Here is a 19,216-nt window from a genome sequence, read left to right as displayed (position 1 = left end):
CAACACGTTAGTAACGTGGATCATGTTAGTAACATGTTAGTAACTTGCTAATGATGCTAGAAACATGCTAATCATGATAGCAACATACTAATGACTAGCTAATCATGCTAACAACACGTTAGTAACATGCAAATCATGTTAGTAACATGCTAGCAACATGCTAGTAACTTGAAGATAAGCGTAATCATGTGGTGTCAATGTGCTAAAACTTGCTAGCAATGTGCTAAATCATGCTAACAATATGCTATCAATATGCTAATCACATTAAAACATGCTAGTAACTTGTTAATCATTCTAGAAAAGTTAACATGCTAATCATGCTACCAACACGTTAGTAACATGTAAATCATGTTAGTAATATGCTAGCACCATGCTAGTAACTTGCTAATCATACTAGTCATAATCATGCTAGATACATGCTATTCATGCTATAAATATGCTAATCACATTAAAACATGCTAGCAACATGTTAATCATTCTTAAAACATGCTAACCAAATTCTAATCATGCTAGAGGCATGCTAACGACATGCTGATCATTCTAGAAACATGCTAGCAACACGTTAGTAACTTGCTAATCACCATGCTAAAAACATGCCAGCAACATGCTAATCATGATAGCAACATACTGGTGACAAGCTAATCATGCTAACAACACGTTAGTAACATGTCAATCATGTTAGTAATATGCTAGTAACCTGTTGAACATGCTAGAAACATGCTAACATGCTGATCATTCTAGAAACGTTAGCAACTTGCTAATCATCCCAAAAACGAGCCAACAACATGCTAGTGACATGTTAATCATGATAGCAACATGCTAACAACATGCTAGAAACATGTTAGTAACATGCAAATCATGTTAATAACATGCTAGCAACATGCTAGTAACTTGCTAATCATGCTAGAAGCATACTAACAACATGCTAATCATTCTAGAAAAGTTAACATGCTAATCATGCTACCAACACGTTAGTAACATGTAAATCATGTTAGTAATATGCTAGCACCATGCTAGTAACTTGCTAATCATGCTAGATACATGCTATTCATGCTATAAATATGCTAATCACATTAAAACATGCTAGCAACATGTTAATCATTCTTAAAACATGCTAACCAAATTCTAATCATGCTAGAGGCATGCTAACGACATGCTGATCATTCTAGAAACATGCTAGCAACACGTTAGTAACTTGCTAATCACCATGCTAAAAACATGCCAGCAACATGCTAATCATGATAGCAACATACTGGTGACAAGCTAATCATGCTAACAACACGTTAGTAACATGTCAATCATGTTAGTAATATGCTAGTAACCTGTTGAACATGCTAGAAACATGCTAACATGCTGATCATTCTAGAAACGTTAGCAACTTGCTAATCATCCCAAAAACGAGCCAACAACATGCTAGTGACATGTTAATCATGATAGCAACATGCTAACAACATGCTAGAAACATGTTAGTAACATGCAAATCATGTTAATAACAGGCTAGCAACATGTTAGTAACTTGCTAATCATGCTAGAAGCATACTAACAAGATGCTAATCATTCTAGAAAAGTTAACAACATGCTAATGATGCTAGCAACACGTTAGTAACACGTAAATCATGTTAGTAATATGCTAGCACCGTGCTAGTAACTTGTTAATCATGCTAGATACATGTTATAAACATGCTAGCAACATGCTAATCATGCTATAAACATGATAACTACATGTTAATCATGCTTACATGTTAACAACATGCTACTAAAATGCTAATCTTGTTAGAAACGTGCTACCAACATGCTAGTAACTTGCTAATCATGCTAGTAAAATGCTAACAACGTGATCTATCTGACAGACTGTATTGCCTTCAAAATATTTAAGCTTTAAGCTTTAAAACTACTTTAAACGTCAATCTATTTCAGACTGAAAATTGTCAAACTTTTTAAAACTTCTCAAACTTTCTGGTCTGGCTTTCTCAAGTCAGCTTCAAAGTTTGTCTCGATGAACTTTTTTTTTTATCTAGTTGCGATTTAAAATTACTGTTCTCTATGTAAATATATTGTAAAATATAATTTATTTCTGTAATTTTTTAGCATCATTACTGCAGTTTTCAGGGTCACATGACCCTTCAGAAATAAATTTGCCGATTTGCTGCTCAAGAAACATTTCTGATTATTATAGGTGTTGAAAACATTTTATTTTTCAGGATTATTTGATGAATAGGAAGCTCAAAAAAACAGCATTTATTTGAAATGGAAATCTTTTGTAACATCATAAAAGTCTTTACTGCTACTTTTTGATCCATTTAAATGCATCCTTGCTGAATAAAAGTCATAATTTCTCCATTTTTCAGTTTTGTTCTACTCTAAGGTCTTTTATCAGACATATTCCACCCCTGTGTGGAGTAAAACAAGGTAATACTGTGGTACTCTGTTAGTGGAGCCCATTTTTGGAGGCCACATGCCAAATGTAACTACTTAATTAAGCGACAATTATTCTTCTAAGCACTAAAATTTTGGCCAGCTGAAAATGATACTTGCTTATACGGCAGAAAAAAAATGCTTTCCTAAAATTTGGGAAGAACCACGGTTTCCATCCGCCAAGCAGACGAGCCAATATTTCCCTGACCTTGGTTTTCCTCCATCTCGGTGCTTCACCAATCACTCCAGATTTCCTGCTAGTCTCTCATTCTGAATCTTTCTGTCATTCTCCTGCAGGTCCATAAAGCTAGAATCGTGCAGAACAATAACCGGAGGAGCTAATGGCGCCAAACAGAGTGAATGTGAGCTTTCTCGCCTGTTTAACCGCTGTGATGGATTATGCAGAAGAACAGACGTCTGTAGCGGCTCCATCTGGCACATTTCATCCTCGATCCTCTCGACTTCGTTCCCCCGTGAGATTCATCAGGAGTCCTGAGAGTTTATTATGCAGAATGGATATAAATTCGGTTGTGTCGTTTCCATAAAACATCATAACTTGTGTCACATGATAGATTTCTGTGAGGAACAGACTCAGACTTAAGCTTAAACATTGGCGCATTGCAATATTGTGCATTTGACAAACTTGGACTTGATATGAAATGCAATAACCTAAAAGCTTCCGAAATCCTTCCTACTAAAGGCTCTCACATAAAACAGAATATTTTAATAGAAAAATACATTTATTTATACAGGGTTCACAAACCAGACAGTACCGGCACTGGAGACCTGAAAGAAAAAGATATGCTGGGAAAGATCCAAAAAACAAACCAAGGCTCCAAATGGGGAAATTATTTTTCAGAAGACAGAATGACAAGAAGTCTGACTCTTAAAGGAAGTTCAATCAAAAGAACTGGTAAAAATGTCCTCACTCAGGCCATCCAAGATGTGGATGAGTTTGTTTCTTCATCAGATTTGGAGAAATGCAGCATTCCATGCACTTGCTCACCAATGGATGTGAATGGGTGCCGTCAGAATGAGACCCCAAACAGCTGAAAAAAACATCACAATAATCCACAAGTAACCAAGCTAAGATGTTTTTAACTTTAAACCACATGAGTCCTCTATAATATGCTTTGTCTGGTCTGAATCAGGAGAGAAATCTGCGCAGATCAAGAACCATTTAAAACCAAAACGGATCTAAACAAATCTGACAGTGAATTTCAGACTCGTAATTTAGCTGAAAGCAATGGTTTGAAGTTAAAACATCTTAATGATGGAAGGCATTTTAAGCAAATTGTGTGAACTGTACCTTTAAATACTTCCAGCATATGTATGTGCATTGATATAAGAGTGTGTTTATGTACCACGGAGTCAAATGACGAAGTGTTTTCCTGTAAAACAGCACATTTGTGAGTCTGTCAGCCCTGAAAAACAAGCAAGCAAGCACAACGAGATGCTCCAAGACGGGTTTCATTTGAACATGAGGAATTCGATTATCACGCCAACAATACAGTTTGTAATGAAAAAATCTGTATTAATTTAGAAAAGAATTCAAAACAGGGGCATTTTGAGACATTTGGACTCCACTACTGTACACACAAAACACAACAAACACTTCATTTCAACACTCACATGAAAACAGTCACTGAAAACGCATCTAAAGTTACACAGAGAACCAACATACAACACGTATCATAATTAAATCCTGTATTGCTGTTTATGAGTCATTAACTGTGCAGAGATCTAAGTTTAATGACCTTGAGCTTGAACCAACATGTTAATCTCTTAATGAATCATTATTTATTGAATCCTGTCGGTTCATTTACACATTATAAACACCACAAGTTAACATACTTAGGGCTGAGCAATATAGCTGACAAAATATTGGTATTTACTCTAAAATATGGTAAAAGGTTGTGTTTTTTTTGTCAATCAGAAGGTCCATTATTGGACAACAGGTTCAATATATGTAATGTAAATAAAATGGAATGAAAATAATACACATTTTATATACTATTATATATTTTTTTTATATTTTGCATTTATTGTCATACTTTTAGTTTTCATTTTAATTTGTTTAATTTTAGCTAATTTTTAGTTTGTTATATGCTATTTTTTTTTTTTTCATTTTTTAGATATTACTGTTTATATTTAATTTATTTTTGATCCAGTTTTAGTTTTAAGTTATTTTCAGTTAGTAATTTTAGTGCATCAACTTTAACTTACTTGAGTTACTTGAGGCAAAAATTTCAAAACTTTGAGTTAATTTATTGTATTTTATTTCAGTTTTATTTCAATTAACAAAATTGTTTATAATAGTTTCAATTTTAGTTAACGATAATAACCCTGAAATGCAGAATTGAATAAATATTACACAGCAATACAGACCTACACATATTTTACTAAAATGTTTTAATAAATGTAAAAATGCCACATGTTCTAATGACTCAAACTCATTCAGACAAATAAATTTATTAACAGTAATGCTGAATGTTTAAATTAGAAATGCTACAATGTAAAAATGTTTATATATTGTAAAAAAAAATTGCTAAGGCAATTGTGATTTTTCCTCAGAATGTGTCTCAAAATTCTGACTTTAACACGCAATTGCAAGTCAAGTCAAAATAGCAATATATAAACTCACAATTGTGAAAAAGTCAGAATTGTGATACAAACTCGCATTTGCGAGAAAAAAGTCAGAACTGTGAGATACAAACTTGCAATTGTGAAAAAAAAAAGTCAGAATTGCAAGATATAAACTCGGAATTGCGAGAAAAAAATCTGAATTCCAAGATACAAACTTGCAATTGTGAAAAAAAGTCATGATTCTGAGATACAAACTTGGAATTGTGAGAAAAAAGTCAGAATTGTGAGATACAAGCTCGCAGTTGCGAGAAAAGTCAGAATTCCGAGATACAAACCCGCGATTGCTAGAAAAAAGTCAGAATTCCTAGATACAAACTCACAACTGGCCATACTTGACCATACTTGGCCACACATCACGTCCTTTTCTTTCCTTTCCTTTCCTTCCAATTGCAAGAAAAAGTCAGAATTCCGAGATACAAACTCGCAGTTCCGAGAGAAGTCAGAATTCTGAGATACAAACTCGGAAATGCAAAAAAAAGTCAGAAATCCGAGATACAAACTCACAATTGTGAGAAAAAAAGGTCAGAATTCCGAGATACAAACTTGCAATTGCGAGAAAAAAAGTGGGAATTCCAAGATACAAACTCGCAATTGCAAGTCAGAATTCCGAGATACAAACTCGAAAATGCAAAAAAAAAAAAAAAAGTTAGAATTCCGAGAAACAAACTCGCAATTGTGAGAAAAAAAGTGGGAATTCTGAGATACAAACTCGCAATTGTGAGAAAAAAAGGTCAGAATTCCGAGATACAAACTCGCAATTGTGAGAAAAAAAGGTCAGAATTCCGAGATACAAACTCGCAATTGCGAGAAAAAAAGTGGGAATTCTGAGATACAAACTCGCAATTGTGAGAAAAAAAGTGGGAATTCTGAGATATAAACTCACAATTGTGAGAAAAAAAGTCCGAATTCCGAGATACAAACTCGCAATTGCGAGAAAAAAAGTGGGAATTCCAAGATACAAACTCGCAATTGCAAGTCAGAATTCCGAGATACAAACTCGCAATTGTGAGAAAAAAAGTGGGAATTCTGAGATACAAACTCGCAATTGTGAGAAAAGTCAGAATTCTGAGATACAAACTCGCAATTGTGAGAAAAGTCAGAATTCTGAGATACAAACTAGCAATTGTGAGAAAAGTCAGAATTCCGAGATACAAACTCGCAATTGCGAAAAAGTCAGAATTCCGAGATACAAACTCGCAGTTCCGAGAAAAGTCAGAAAAAAAAGTCTGAATGCCGAGATACAAACTCGCAATTGCGAGAAAAAAAATGGGAATTCCGAGATACAAACTCCCAATTGCGAGAAAAGTCAGAATTTCGAGATACAAACTCGCAATTGTCAGAAAAATGTCAGAATTCCGAGATATAAAACTCGCAATTGCGAAAAAGGTCAGAATTTGCAAGAAAAAAGTAGGAATTCTGAGGTACAAACTCGCATGTGTGAGAGAATTGGGAGTTTGTATCACGCAGTTCTGAAAAAAAGGTCAGAATTGTCAGAAAAGTCACAACAACATTTTTTTTTTTTTTTTTAATTCAGTGGCGGAAATGGGCTTCCATAATAAACACTCTAGCAAATAGTAAGATGAGGAAGATGAGGGCGAATAAAAAGTGCTTCAAATTATGTGGCTTACTTTTATTGCTAGCAAAATCAAATTTGATATCGCTCAGCCCTAGTTAGCATGTTTTATTAGTGCACCCATTACAGGTCCAAGACAAGAATCTTAGTTCTTGCTGAGCGATGTACAAAACATCATAAAATAACCAAGTTCTCGCAGCAAGACCGTTGAGCATCAAGTAAAGAAATCTTTAGAAATGGCTTCTACGAAATTGGGCGCTGACATTAGGATCCCGATGGTGCAGAGGATGGTGAAAATGGAGAATGCCATCAGACATAAGCGATCGATCACCGCCGCCGCAAACTTCCATTCGTTACACACGTTCTCGTCCTCGTCCTGGTTGCGAAATCTTTTAGCAATATATCGCACCTCTTCGAGAATTTTAGCAAGTTCCAGTTCCAAAGCTCCCCCCATAAGACCACCATTAACCCGGCCCCCAATTCCGGCCCCGCCCCCAAGCGTGGGCATGGTCGCCCCCGGCAACAGCACGTCCTCTTCGGCGGAGGCCATGAGACGGCCGCAGAGGACGCTGTGCGAGTCGTGGGAGGAAGCGTAGTGGACGCCCTCCATGCCTCTGAAGCCGATGTACAGCATGTTGCTGGGCTGCAGCGCCCCCTGGCTGACGGAGAGCTCCACGCTGGACACGCTCCCACGCCGAGTGTGCTTGTTGTGGCAGGCCAGACGGATTCGCTCCTCACCAGGCCGCCGCATCCGGAGGAACCAAGCACACCAGTTCAGGAGGAGAACGCGGGTCTGGACAACAAAACAGAATCAAATACAATGCCCCAAACGTTTTTGGACACTTAAAGGAATAGTTCACGCAAAAATTAAAATTACATGAGAGAAAAATGAGAGAGTGGCATTCCAGCAGATGAATGCAAGTGCATTGATTCGCTTCAGAAGGGCTTCATTAATCCCCTGGAGCCATGTGGAGTACTTTTTGTGATGGATGGATGCACTTTATTGGACTTCAAAAGTTCAACAGCCATTCACTGCCATTATAAAGCCTTGAAGAGGCAGGACATTTTTAATATAACTCTGAGTGTATTTGTCTGAAAGACAACTTATTTTTGGGTGAACTATCCCTGTAATTCAAAATATATTAATTATGAAAAAAAATCAAATAAACAAGTGAATAAATGCTTTGGTAAAGCTTTGGTATCAAAAATGAAAAATACACACAGAATTAAAAATAAAAATATATGATCAATTAATGAAATAAAAACTTAATATTAATAAAAATGAAAATAAATAAATAAAATTTAAAATGAAACAAAAATTAGAATAAAAATTTAAATAAATAAATAAATAAATAGACCTATACACCCATCTATGCAAACACTAAACAGATTGCATTTCATTAGTTTGTTTGAACTATTTTGAAATATTTTAAAAATAAAAAAAATATAAAAATTTAATTACTAAAGGGATGAGATGAATGTATGTATGTGCTTTTGTAGCAAAAACGCAAAATACACACACAATTAAAAATATATTAATGAATGTATGAAAAAAACAAAATAATAAATAAAGAACAAAACACACAAACAAACAAATAAATACCCTCTCCACCCATTCATGAATAAACTGCAAAGACTACTGTATTTTATGATTAAATAAATAAAATAAGTTAAATAAATAAATAAGTTAAACAAACAAACAAACAAACAAACAAACAAGTAATTAGAGATTAAAAATTACAAATGAAAAATAACACTAACAAAGGGATAAATAAAATAATAAATAAATAAACAAACTAATAAATAAAATAATAAATAAATAAATAAATACATGTTTTGGTAAAGCTATTTCAGCAAAAATATACAAATATACAAAATTAAAAATATATCAATAATAATGTATGAAATAAAAACAAAGTAGTAAATAAAAAGGAAAAAAATAAAATTAAATATTATACAAACATAAAAAACGTAAAAATTTACAAACATAAATGAATGCATATATACATAAATGTTTTGGTAAAGTAAAGCTATTAGAGTAGAAATATAGAAATATACAAAATTAAAATATAAAATATATACAAAATTAAAAATTTATTAATAATAATGTTTGCTAAATAAATAAATAAATACATAAATAAATAAATACATGTTTTGGTAAAGCAAAGGTATTTGCAGCAAAAATATACAAATATACAAAATAAAAAATATATCAATAATAGTGTGTGAAACAAAAACAAAATAGTAAATTAATAAAACAGAAAAAAGAAATAAAATTAAACATAATAAATAAATAAGTAAATAAATAAATGTTTTGGTAAAGCTATGGCAGCAAAAATATACAAATATGTCAAATTAAAAATATATCAATAATAATGTATGAAATAAAAACAAAGTAGTAAATAAATAAAAAGGAAATAAATAGATAAAATTAAATATCATAAATAAATAAATGCATATATACATAAATGTTTTGGTAAAGTAAAGCTATTAGAGCACAAATATAAAAAATTAAAATATAAAATATATACAAAATTAAAAATGTATTAATAATGTTTGCTAAATAAATAAATAAATAAATGTTTTGGTAAAGCTACATAAGCATAAGCAAAAATATACAAATATACAGTATACAAAATAAAAAATATAAAATATACAAAAATCACAAATATATCAATAATAATGTATGAAATAAAAATAAATAAATAAAATTAAACATTAAAAATAACTAAATAAAATAATAGACAGATAGATAGATAGATGGATAGATGGCAGAAAACCAATGCACCCATCCATACAAACACTTCAAAGACTACAGTACCTGATGATTAGTTTGTTTGCACTGAGTAACAAGCTCTTAATAATGTATTTGCATAAGTCAGTGAAGCGTCAGAGATTCGCTGAGTCAATATGACTGAATCAATGGCGGCTCATCATAATGCTGTTGGCTTTTCCCGAGGCGATCGCTGCTTCCTCCTAATTGCTGTTGGAATATTTATTGTAATTCTAGACAACGAGATGTCTTCTTCAAGCAAAAAAAAATGGAAATTAATATTTCATGTTGGCTGTGTTAAGCTTGTGCCTAGAAGACAAATTAGTTGTTTGTACAAAGTTTGTTTGAAAACGGCCAGAGCGTCCCGTCTCATGCATTTGGTATAAAGCCGACGTCCTGTTCAGAGAGACGTTCGCAAAGACCCGCTGACCTTCAGCGCTTTAGTGTGAAAGTACAGAGAGTCACAGAAACTTACATTAAAAAACTTAGTGTAAATAAAATGTGATAGATAGATAGATAGAAATAAATACTTGGGTAATTTAAAATGTTTGTGCAAAAGCTTAAAAAAAATATTTAAATGTATGAAATATATATATATATATATATATATATAATATGTTAGATATATAAATAAATAAATATAAATTTACAAATACACACAAAATAAATAAAAATAGTATTAATTTATGAAATAAAAAACTAAATGCTAATAAATAAATAAACAAACCTATGCACCCATGCAAACACTAACAAAGATTGCATAAAACAAATGTATGAAATAAAAGCAAAATGTGATCAATAAAATATGTGATTAAAAGTGACAAAATGTCAAACAAATAAAGTGCATGCTTTAGTCATTAAAAATAAACACACAATTAAAAATATAATAAAAAATGCTTCTGTAATATAAAGCTTGTGTAAAAAAGTAAAAAATGAAATACACAATTAAATAATAATTATTAGTCATGTCTGAATTAAAAAACAAATACTAAAAAATAAACAAGTAAATAAATTATTTGGTCATCTAAAGCTTTTGTATCAAAAATACAAATACACACAGAATAAAATAAAAAAATAAATAAAAATAAAAAAAATATATATATTATTAATTTATTAAAAAACAAAATGCTAATAAAAATGAGAACAAACAAATGAAAAAATGTAAATAAATAAAAGCAAAATATGATAAATAAAAATGTGATTAAAAGTGATAAAAATGTCAAACAAATAAATAAATAAAGTGCATACTTTAGTCATGTAAAGCTTGAAAAGCAAAAATTAAAAATACACAAAACAAACAAATAAAAAAATAAATAAATAAATAAATAAATGCATGCTTTGGTAATGTAAAGCTTGTGTTAAAAAATACACTATTAAATGATAATTATTAATTATGTCTGAAATAAAAACCAAATATTAAAAAAATAAAAAGTAAATAAATGCCTAAATATAAATATATTATTAATTTATGAACTGAAAACAAAATGCTAATAAAAATGAAAACATTTAAAATTAAAAAAAAATAAATAAATAAAAATGGAATAAAAATGTAAATAAATAAATAAATACACAAACCTATACAGCCATCCATACAAACACTAAAAAGATTTTAAAAAGATTTTAAAAGCAAATGTATGAAATAAATAAATAAATAAATAAATATAAACAATGAAACAAATATGCTTTGGTCATGTAAATCTTGTGTAGAAAGAATTAAAAAAGGAGCACAGAATTAAAATATATTAATAATATATAAAATAAAATAATAAAAAGTGAAACAAAAAAACAATTACAAATTAATAAAACCATGCATTGCTTATGTAAAGGCTTTATAGCAAAAATTAACAATACACACACAATCAAAAAATATATTAAATATATATTTTATGTAAAACAACAAAATACTAAATACAAAACAAAACAAATTAAACAAATATTTTGTTGCAAAAATTAAAAATTAAACAAACAAATAAATAAATACATACTTTGGTGATGTAAAGCTTGTGCAGAAAAAATAAATAAATACAAAATTAAAATACATTAATAATATATTATACAAAATAATAAATAAATAAAAAGTGAAAAACAAGTGAAAAAATAATTTTTATGAATAATTTCATAAAAGTCAGTAAGTTAGTATTTTTAGGAAAAAGAAAACCTTTTCCAGGTCAATTTGACCCAAACACAACCAGAGGGTTAAACAAAAAACTAAGCTGAAAACATTAAAAAACTAAAGAAATAGATAAAAAAATATGCATGCTTTTTGTAACATAAGTGGTAGTCGTTTTATAGTATTAAAGCTTCTTGGGGATTGTCGTGAATGGAAATGGAGATGTTGATGTTCGTCTTACCCATCGCGGCATCTTTCCTCCGTCTGGATCATGATAGTGATACTGCAGCACCAGGACCGTAGCGATCACCGACAGACCCACAATCACCATAGTGGTGGCAAAATACTGCGCTGAAACACACACACACACACACGTCTCTCACGAAAGGGTTTCTTCACACAAATTGAATCCACAGAAATCTGTGCGTGGTGATGCAGCATTCATGAGATCTTCAGCGATGTGTGAGATCAGCTACTGTGCCATTACAAACCGCCACGCTTCAGTAAACACAATCTAATAAGATCCTGAATCCTGCAGAATCACACAGAGCTGTTAGGACGTCCTGCACGGAAACACTGCTCGTGCAAAGACACCATTTAAAGTCATTTATTATGTTCTTTAGTTAATAATGAACTTTAATTTAGGGCTATTTCTGACTCTCTGCCATCATGCAATGCTGTTTTTTTTTTCCTCCTCCAAAAGTATTTTCTTTCGATTTGCTATTTTTTGGGCAACCCTATTAATATTGACATTTACATTTATGCAGATTAAGCAGATGCTTTTATGCAAAGCAACTTACAATAGATGACAATTCATATCAAAAACAATTTAAAACCCTAATGTTTAATTTCATTTTATTTTTAGCAAGAAACATTAAATAAACAGAATTACATTAAGTTAAAATTGAATTAAATATGATATAAAATAATAAAAAAATACAATGCATAAAATTTTACTTTTATGTACTATTTATTTAATTTGTAATTTTTGCTGTTATCATTTACATTTATGTTAATGTATTTCAGACACTTTTATCTAAAGCGAAAATTATATCAAATATCAAAATTGAGGACTGAATACAGTTTAAATCCCTGTTTAATTTGTTTGATTTTATAACAATAAAATTAAATAAACATAATTAAATGAAGTTAAATTGAATTAAAATATAATATAAATATATAAAATATACATTATATAAATTTATTTCATTTTCTTTACTATTTATTTTATTTAGTTCACAATTTTTTTTTCCTCGGCAACTTACAGGAAAATTTATTTCATTATTTTATAGCAAGAAACATTAAATAAACACAAAATTAAATTAAATTAAATTAAAAATGATACAAAATTATAAAAAATACATTAAATAAAATACATTAAAAATATCACAATTGTGAATAGTCTGAATGGTCTGCTTTCATTATTTTATAACAAGAAACATTAAATAAACACAAAATTAAATGAAAATGAATTTAATTTCAAATGTATAAAAAAATTCTATAAAAAATACAATAAATAAAATTGTATAATTTACATTTATATTAATGTATTTCAGACACTTTTATCCAAAGTGAAAATTCATATAAAATAACAAAATTCACAACTGAACACAGTTTAAATCCCTGTTCGTTTTTTTTTTTTTTTTTTTTTTTTTTTTTTTTTTTATACCAAAATAATTAAATAAAAAAAAATTAATTAAATAAAATTGTATTCAAAATGATAAAACGTACATAAAATAAGTTTATTTAATTTTATTTATTTTTTATTTACTTCAAAATGTTTTATTAAGTTTGAATAGTTTGATTTAATTATATACCAATAAACATTAAAAAAACAAATTAAATAAAAAATAATGAATTAATTAATTAATTTATTATTTGTGCATTTAGAGTGACTTTAGAGGAAAATTCACAACAAATATCAAAATTCAGGATGGCTCTGAATTATTTTTTAGCAAGAAACATTAAATAAACACAAAATTAAATGAAAATAAAGTTAATTTCAAATGTATACAAAATTATACTAAAAATACAATAAATAAATTGTAATAATAAATAACAATAAATAAATTTAAATTTATATTAATGTATTTCAGACACTTTTATCCAAAGTGAACAGTTTAAATCCCCGTTCCGTTTGTTTGTTTTTATTATTTTACAACAATAAAATAAAATAAACCAAATTAAATGAAATAAAATGATATAAAATGATAAAATATACATTAAATACATTTCTATTTAATTTTATTTATTTTTTATTTATTTTTCAAAATGTTATTAAGTTTGACTTGTTTGATTTAATTATTTTATATAGCAATAAACAAATTAAATTAAAAAAATAATTAATTAATTTATTTATTTATTTGATTATTATATTTATAAATTAATTTATTTGTGCATTTAGGAAAATTCATATCAAATATAAAAAAAAATATATATAAAAAATAAATTAAATTAAATAAAAATTAATTAAAAATGTATATGCAATGCATTTGTAGCAAAAATAAATAACAAAAAAACTCTGAAAATACAATATAATTAAAAATGCTATAACATCTCTTTATACTGGACTATTAAATAAAAAATAAATTTAGCAAAAAATACCAAAAAATTGTAACATTTTTGCAGATTTAGCATGAAATAAGCTGTCACTAAACATTTAAAATGTATTTAAAATTAGATGTTTTTTATGTATTGCTAATTTTATGTTTGATAGTTTATCCATCATATCTAATACAAAACATATGGGATTTGTGCCTTTAAAAAGGACACTAGTTTTTACACTATTCATATAAAGTGCAAACAGCCTGAACATTCTCCTAAATATCTCCTTTTGTGGACTAGGTTACAAAACAGAAGCACTCAGTATGAAAAAGCTTTCCTCTGACATTATTCGATGGCTTTTTCTCTGTAATGGTCCGTTTGGGAAAAGACAAATAAGGATGAGACTCCATCGGGGCCGTTTCAGGGTGAGCGATCGCGCTCCTTTCTAAGTGTCCCATTTGTGGATGATACATAAGCATGAATGTGATGAATGTGGTTTGCTGGCTCTGGCTTTCAGGGTCTCTAAAGCAGCCGCCGTCATTTCTCTCCATCTGTGTCGCTCATTTCCATCTGTTTAAATCCACACGTCAGTCCCGCCCCCCCATGCTGTGATTGACAGCTTCACTTACCAATCAGAGGCACTGAATCAGAGGTGGCAGGCATGATCTCGGCCACCAGCAGCATGAAGACGGTGAGCGACAGCAGCACTGTGATTCCTGTCAGGACATAACAACAACAAAAACAGCTTAGAAAAATACTTTTAAAAATTACATTTTATAATAAAATTATTTGCATATTTATTATTAAATTTTATTATATATTAAAATATTTTATTATTTTATTATTTGATTATGATTTGATCATTTTTTATTAGATTTATACATATTATATATTGTTTATAAATAAATATACAACTATAAACAGCACTGTAAACGTAAGAATATGTAATATTCCAATATTATTCCAATTATTACTATATTCAATAATACTAATAAAAAATTGCTAAATAATATTTTATTATTATTATTATTAATAACAACAATAATAATAACAATAAATCAAATATGTAATAATTGTTTTCAAATATTTGATATTAATACATCATATAAGTATTGTAAATTTAAGAATATGTAATATTCTAATATTATTTCTATTATTATTATGTTCAATAAAATAAATAAATAAATACTCATTTTATTACTATTTATTACGTTATTACTATTATTATTATTATTAATAATAATAATAATAATAAAAAGTAAAAAATTAAATATGTATTAATCGTTTTAAAATATTTTTATATTAATATACCAATGAGAATAAATTTAATAATAATGATTAATGGTATTGTAAATTTAAGAATATGTAATATTCTAATATTATTTCCATTATTATTATATTCAGTAAAATGTATAAATAAATACTAAATAATGTTTTATTATTATTATTATTATTATTATTAAGAAGAAGAAGAAGAAGAAGAAAATGAATGTGTATTAATCATTTTAAAATATTTTGATATTAATATACCAAAAAGAATAAATTTAATAATAATAATTAATAGTATTGTAAATTTAAGAATATGTAATATTCTAATATATGATTACAATTATTATTATATTCAATAATACTAATAAATAATTCCTAAATAATATTTTAATAATAATAATTTTATTTGTTTATTATTTTATTCTGATATATACATATTTTGACATTATTAATACATCCAATAAGATTAATTTATTATTATTATTATTATTAATAACAATAATAATAATCATAATTATTATTATTATTATTATTATTATGATTATTATTATCATCATTAATAGTAGTGTAAATGTAAGAATATGTAATATTCGAATATTACTACAATTATTACTATATTCAATAATACTAATAAATAATTACTAAATAATATTTACATTATAATAATAAAAAATTAAATTTGTAATAATAATCATTGTAAAATATTTTGATATAAGAATATAAGAATATAGTTATTATTAATAATAATAATAATAATAATAATAATTAATAGTATTGTAAATGTAAGAATATATAAAACTAATTTTCTATTATTGTTATATTCAACAATACTAATAAATAATTAATAATAATAATTATTAACAATATTTAATAATTTTAAATAATTCTGATATTATTAATACATCGAATAAGATTGTATTCAATATTAATAATTAAATGATGGTATTGTGTATTTAATATGTAATTATTTTATATTATTATAGATTATTAATTAATTTAATAATACTATATTTATTAATTCAGAAATTAAAATAATCAATAAAAATAAAATAATTTTATATTTATTATATTTACAGAATTTTTTTTTTGGTGCATGCATATATTACATGTTTTATTTACACAAATAATTTATATTATAATAATATTTAGGTATATTAACATTTTTAAACACTAATATATTAATAACTAATAATACATCCAATTATTAATTAAACTGTACTTTTACAACATTTCTGCCGATTTATGAAAGCAATAAATGTCTTTATGGGTTTTACCATGGTTACACTTCACATTGTGCCTAAAACAACACTTCTTTACTATAGTAAAATCACAGTGATACTCGGCCTCGATGGCGTATTGCTTTAGACAAACATCAACATCGATCATAACAGTTTTCCGCTGAGGAAACAAGGTTGCTTGGGTTATATCTGGATCCTGTGAATGATAAATCAGTCTCACACCAATAACTCACTTCTGTAACATCAGTCATATCAAATAATATCCAAACTCACACTGGGTGTTAATGAAGTCCACAGATCAATACAGCGATCCCATCAAACTCATTAAGACGGTCGAACACGCATGTTTCCTGCCGTCTGTCATGTTGAATGTTTGATCTGTGATTTCAGACTAGATGAAATATTTGGAGTCTGTGTGTTTCTGTCTTGCTGTTTATTGATTCTACAGCGTCTCTTAAAGTGGGCCAATCTCTCAAACTGCTGGACTGCATCCAAACACACATTTTCCACCTCAAAACACTTCTGGAACAATGTTTTAGTAGCAGTACTGCAATATTCAGCATGTATACTGTTTTTGGGATGTTTTTCGAATATTTGTTTGACCTGTTTTCTCCCTCACATAGAAGTCTGATTCATTTTAGTGAAATGATTCCTTTGGACGGTTCATGTAAACAAGTGATTCACTGATCAAATGTGACTTTCCTTGCATCTTCTTTAGCGTTTTTTGTAATTATTATTAATACATTTAATAATCTTACATTTAATAACAATGATATTAAAATGTATTATTTCATATTATTTAATAATAATCTTCATGATATTCAGACTTAACTTAACACTAGCTATAGTTAATAATAATCATTAAATATTTTATAAATAAATAATTTTTTAAACATGCAGCTGTGTAAAGTACAATTGTATATTAAAATAAATATTTATATTATTTTAAATGATTTATTATATAGTTATATAAATTGCATATAAATAAACAATTATTTTTATGATAAATACTTTTTTTCAGAATTTTTAACTTCATTATTATTATTATTATTATTAATACATTTAAATATTTGTTGTTTGTGTTTTTCTGCTTTTACACATAATCCATGTAAATTCAAATTGATTCTTTTTATGTAGTTCACATAAATAAATGATTCACTGATCTAACACAACTCAAAGATTCCCTTGCATCTTGATTAGTGAAATATTTTTGTAATTATTATTATTACAATTAATAATCTGACATTTAATAATACTATAATGATGCAATAATTTATTATTTAATATATTTTATAATAATCTTCATATATTATTAACAGATGTAACACTATATTTAATATTAATTATTAAATAATATTTTATAAAAACAAAATGTATTATGTAAAAGAACAATGGTATATTATATGAATTATTTGTTATTTTATAGGGTTTATTATATATTTATGTATATTGCATATAAACAATTACTTTATAATAAATACTTCTAAAATATTTAGTGTTATTAGTAGTAGTAGTAGTAGTAATACATTTTATTATTTGTTGAACTATTGTTGTCTTGTTCTGCTTTTACACATAAAAGGTCTGATTCATTTTGAATGATTCAACTTGATTCCTTTAGACAGTTCACATACATAAATGATTCACTGATCTAACACAACTCAAAGATTCCCTTGCATCTTGTTTAGTGAATTAATTAATTAATAATCTTACATTTAATAATAATAATATAAATTATCATTTAATAATAATCTTCATATTATTCAGATTATTAACAGATGTAATACTATATTTAATAATTATTAAATAAGATTTTATAAACATTTTTAACATGTAGTTATGTAAAATACAATTGTGTATTAAAATAATTAATAATATATAATAATATATTTTTTTATTTTAAATTAGTTATTATATATTGCATATATAACAATTATTTTTATGATAAATACTTTTTTCAGAATTTTTAATTTCATTATTATTATTAATAATACATTTAACACAACTCACACAAGATTCACACAAGATTCCCTTTATTATTTAATTATATATATATATATATATATATTGCATATAAACATTTTATAATAAATACTTTTAAAATTATTTTTTATTTCATTATTACTATTATTATTAGTATTATTAATAGTAAAACATACTTTTAAACAAAACAAAAAGTCTGATTCATTTTGACTGATTCAAATTGATTCCTTTAAATGGTTCACATAAACGATTCTCATATTGCTTAGTGAATCATTTGTTAAATATATTGTTTATTGTAATTATTATTATTTCATTTAATAATATTCTAATTAATAATGCTAATTAAGTAATAGTATATTTGATAAAATTAATGTTTTCATATTAATCAACAGGTGTAATAATATAAGTAATATAAATAAATAACATCATTACAATAATACATTCAATAATAATTAAGAAATAGTATTTCAGAAATAAATATTATTGTTAAACATGGAGTCATTTGTTATATTATATATTTATTACTAATATATTTAAATATTTATTATAAGAAAATTATTTAAAATATTTATTATATTATATACATGTAGAATACCATTTTATTTTAACAAATATAATTTGTTCTACTTATTTGTTCCTTTAGATGCTTCATGTAAATAAACCAATCA

At 27.1% G+C, this 19,216-nt stretch overlaps 1 protein-coding gene across 2 annotated transcripts in view; it reads right to left on the bottom strand.

Annotated features, from left to right (window-relative positions):
- Positions 1-6,182: 6,182 nt before the first annotated feature.
- Positions 6,183-19,216, bottom strand: part of LOC127156314 (neuronal acetylcholine receptor subunit alpha-7) — a 40,118-nt gene continuing 27,084 nt past the window's right edge. For both annotated transcript variants that reach the window (XM_051099080.1, XM_051099081.1), the window contains 3 exons: positions 14,691-14,777; positions 11,759-11,868; positions 6,183-7,427 (listed from right to left, as the gene is read on the bottom strand). In XM_051099080.1, coding sequence (XP_050955037.1) covers positions 6,849-7,427; positions 11,759-11,868; positions 14,691-14,777 — 776 coding nt within the window. In that variant the 3' untranslated portion in view covers positions 6,183-6,848. The remainder of the gene's footprint in view (positions 7,428-11,758; positions 11,869-14,690; positions 14,778-19,216) is intronic.

The sequence above is a fragment of the Labeo rohita genome, chromosome 25 (genome assembly GCF_022985175.1).
Source record: "Labeo rohita strain BAU-BD-2019 chromosome 25, IGBB_LRoh.1.0, whole genome shotgun sequence".
NCBI classification, from domain to species: domain Eukaryota; kingdom Metazoa; phylum Chordata; class Actinopteri; order Cypriniformes; family Cyprinidae; genus Labeo; species Labeo rohita.
This window is presented reverse-complemented; position numbering and strand designations above follow the sequence as displayed.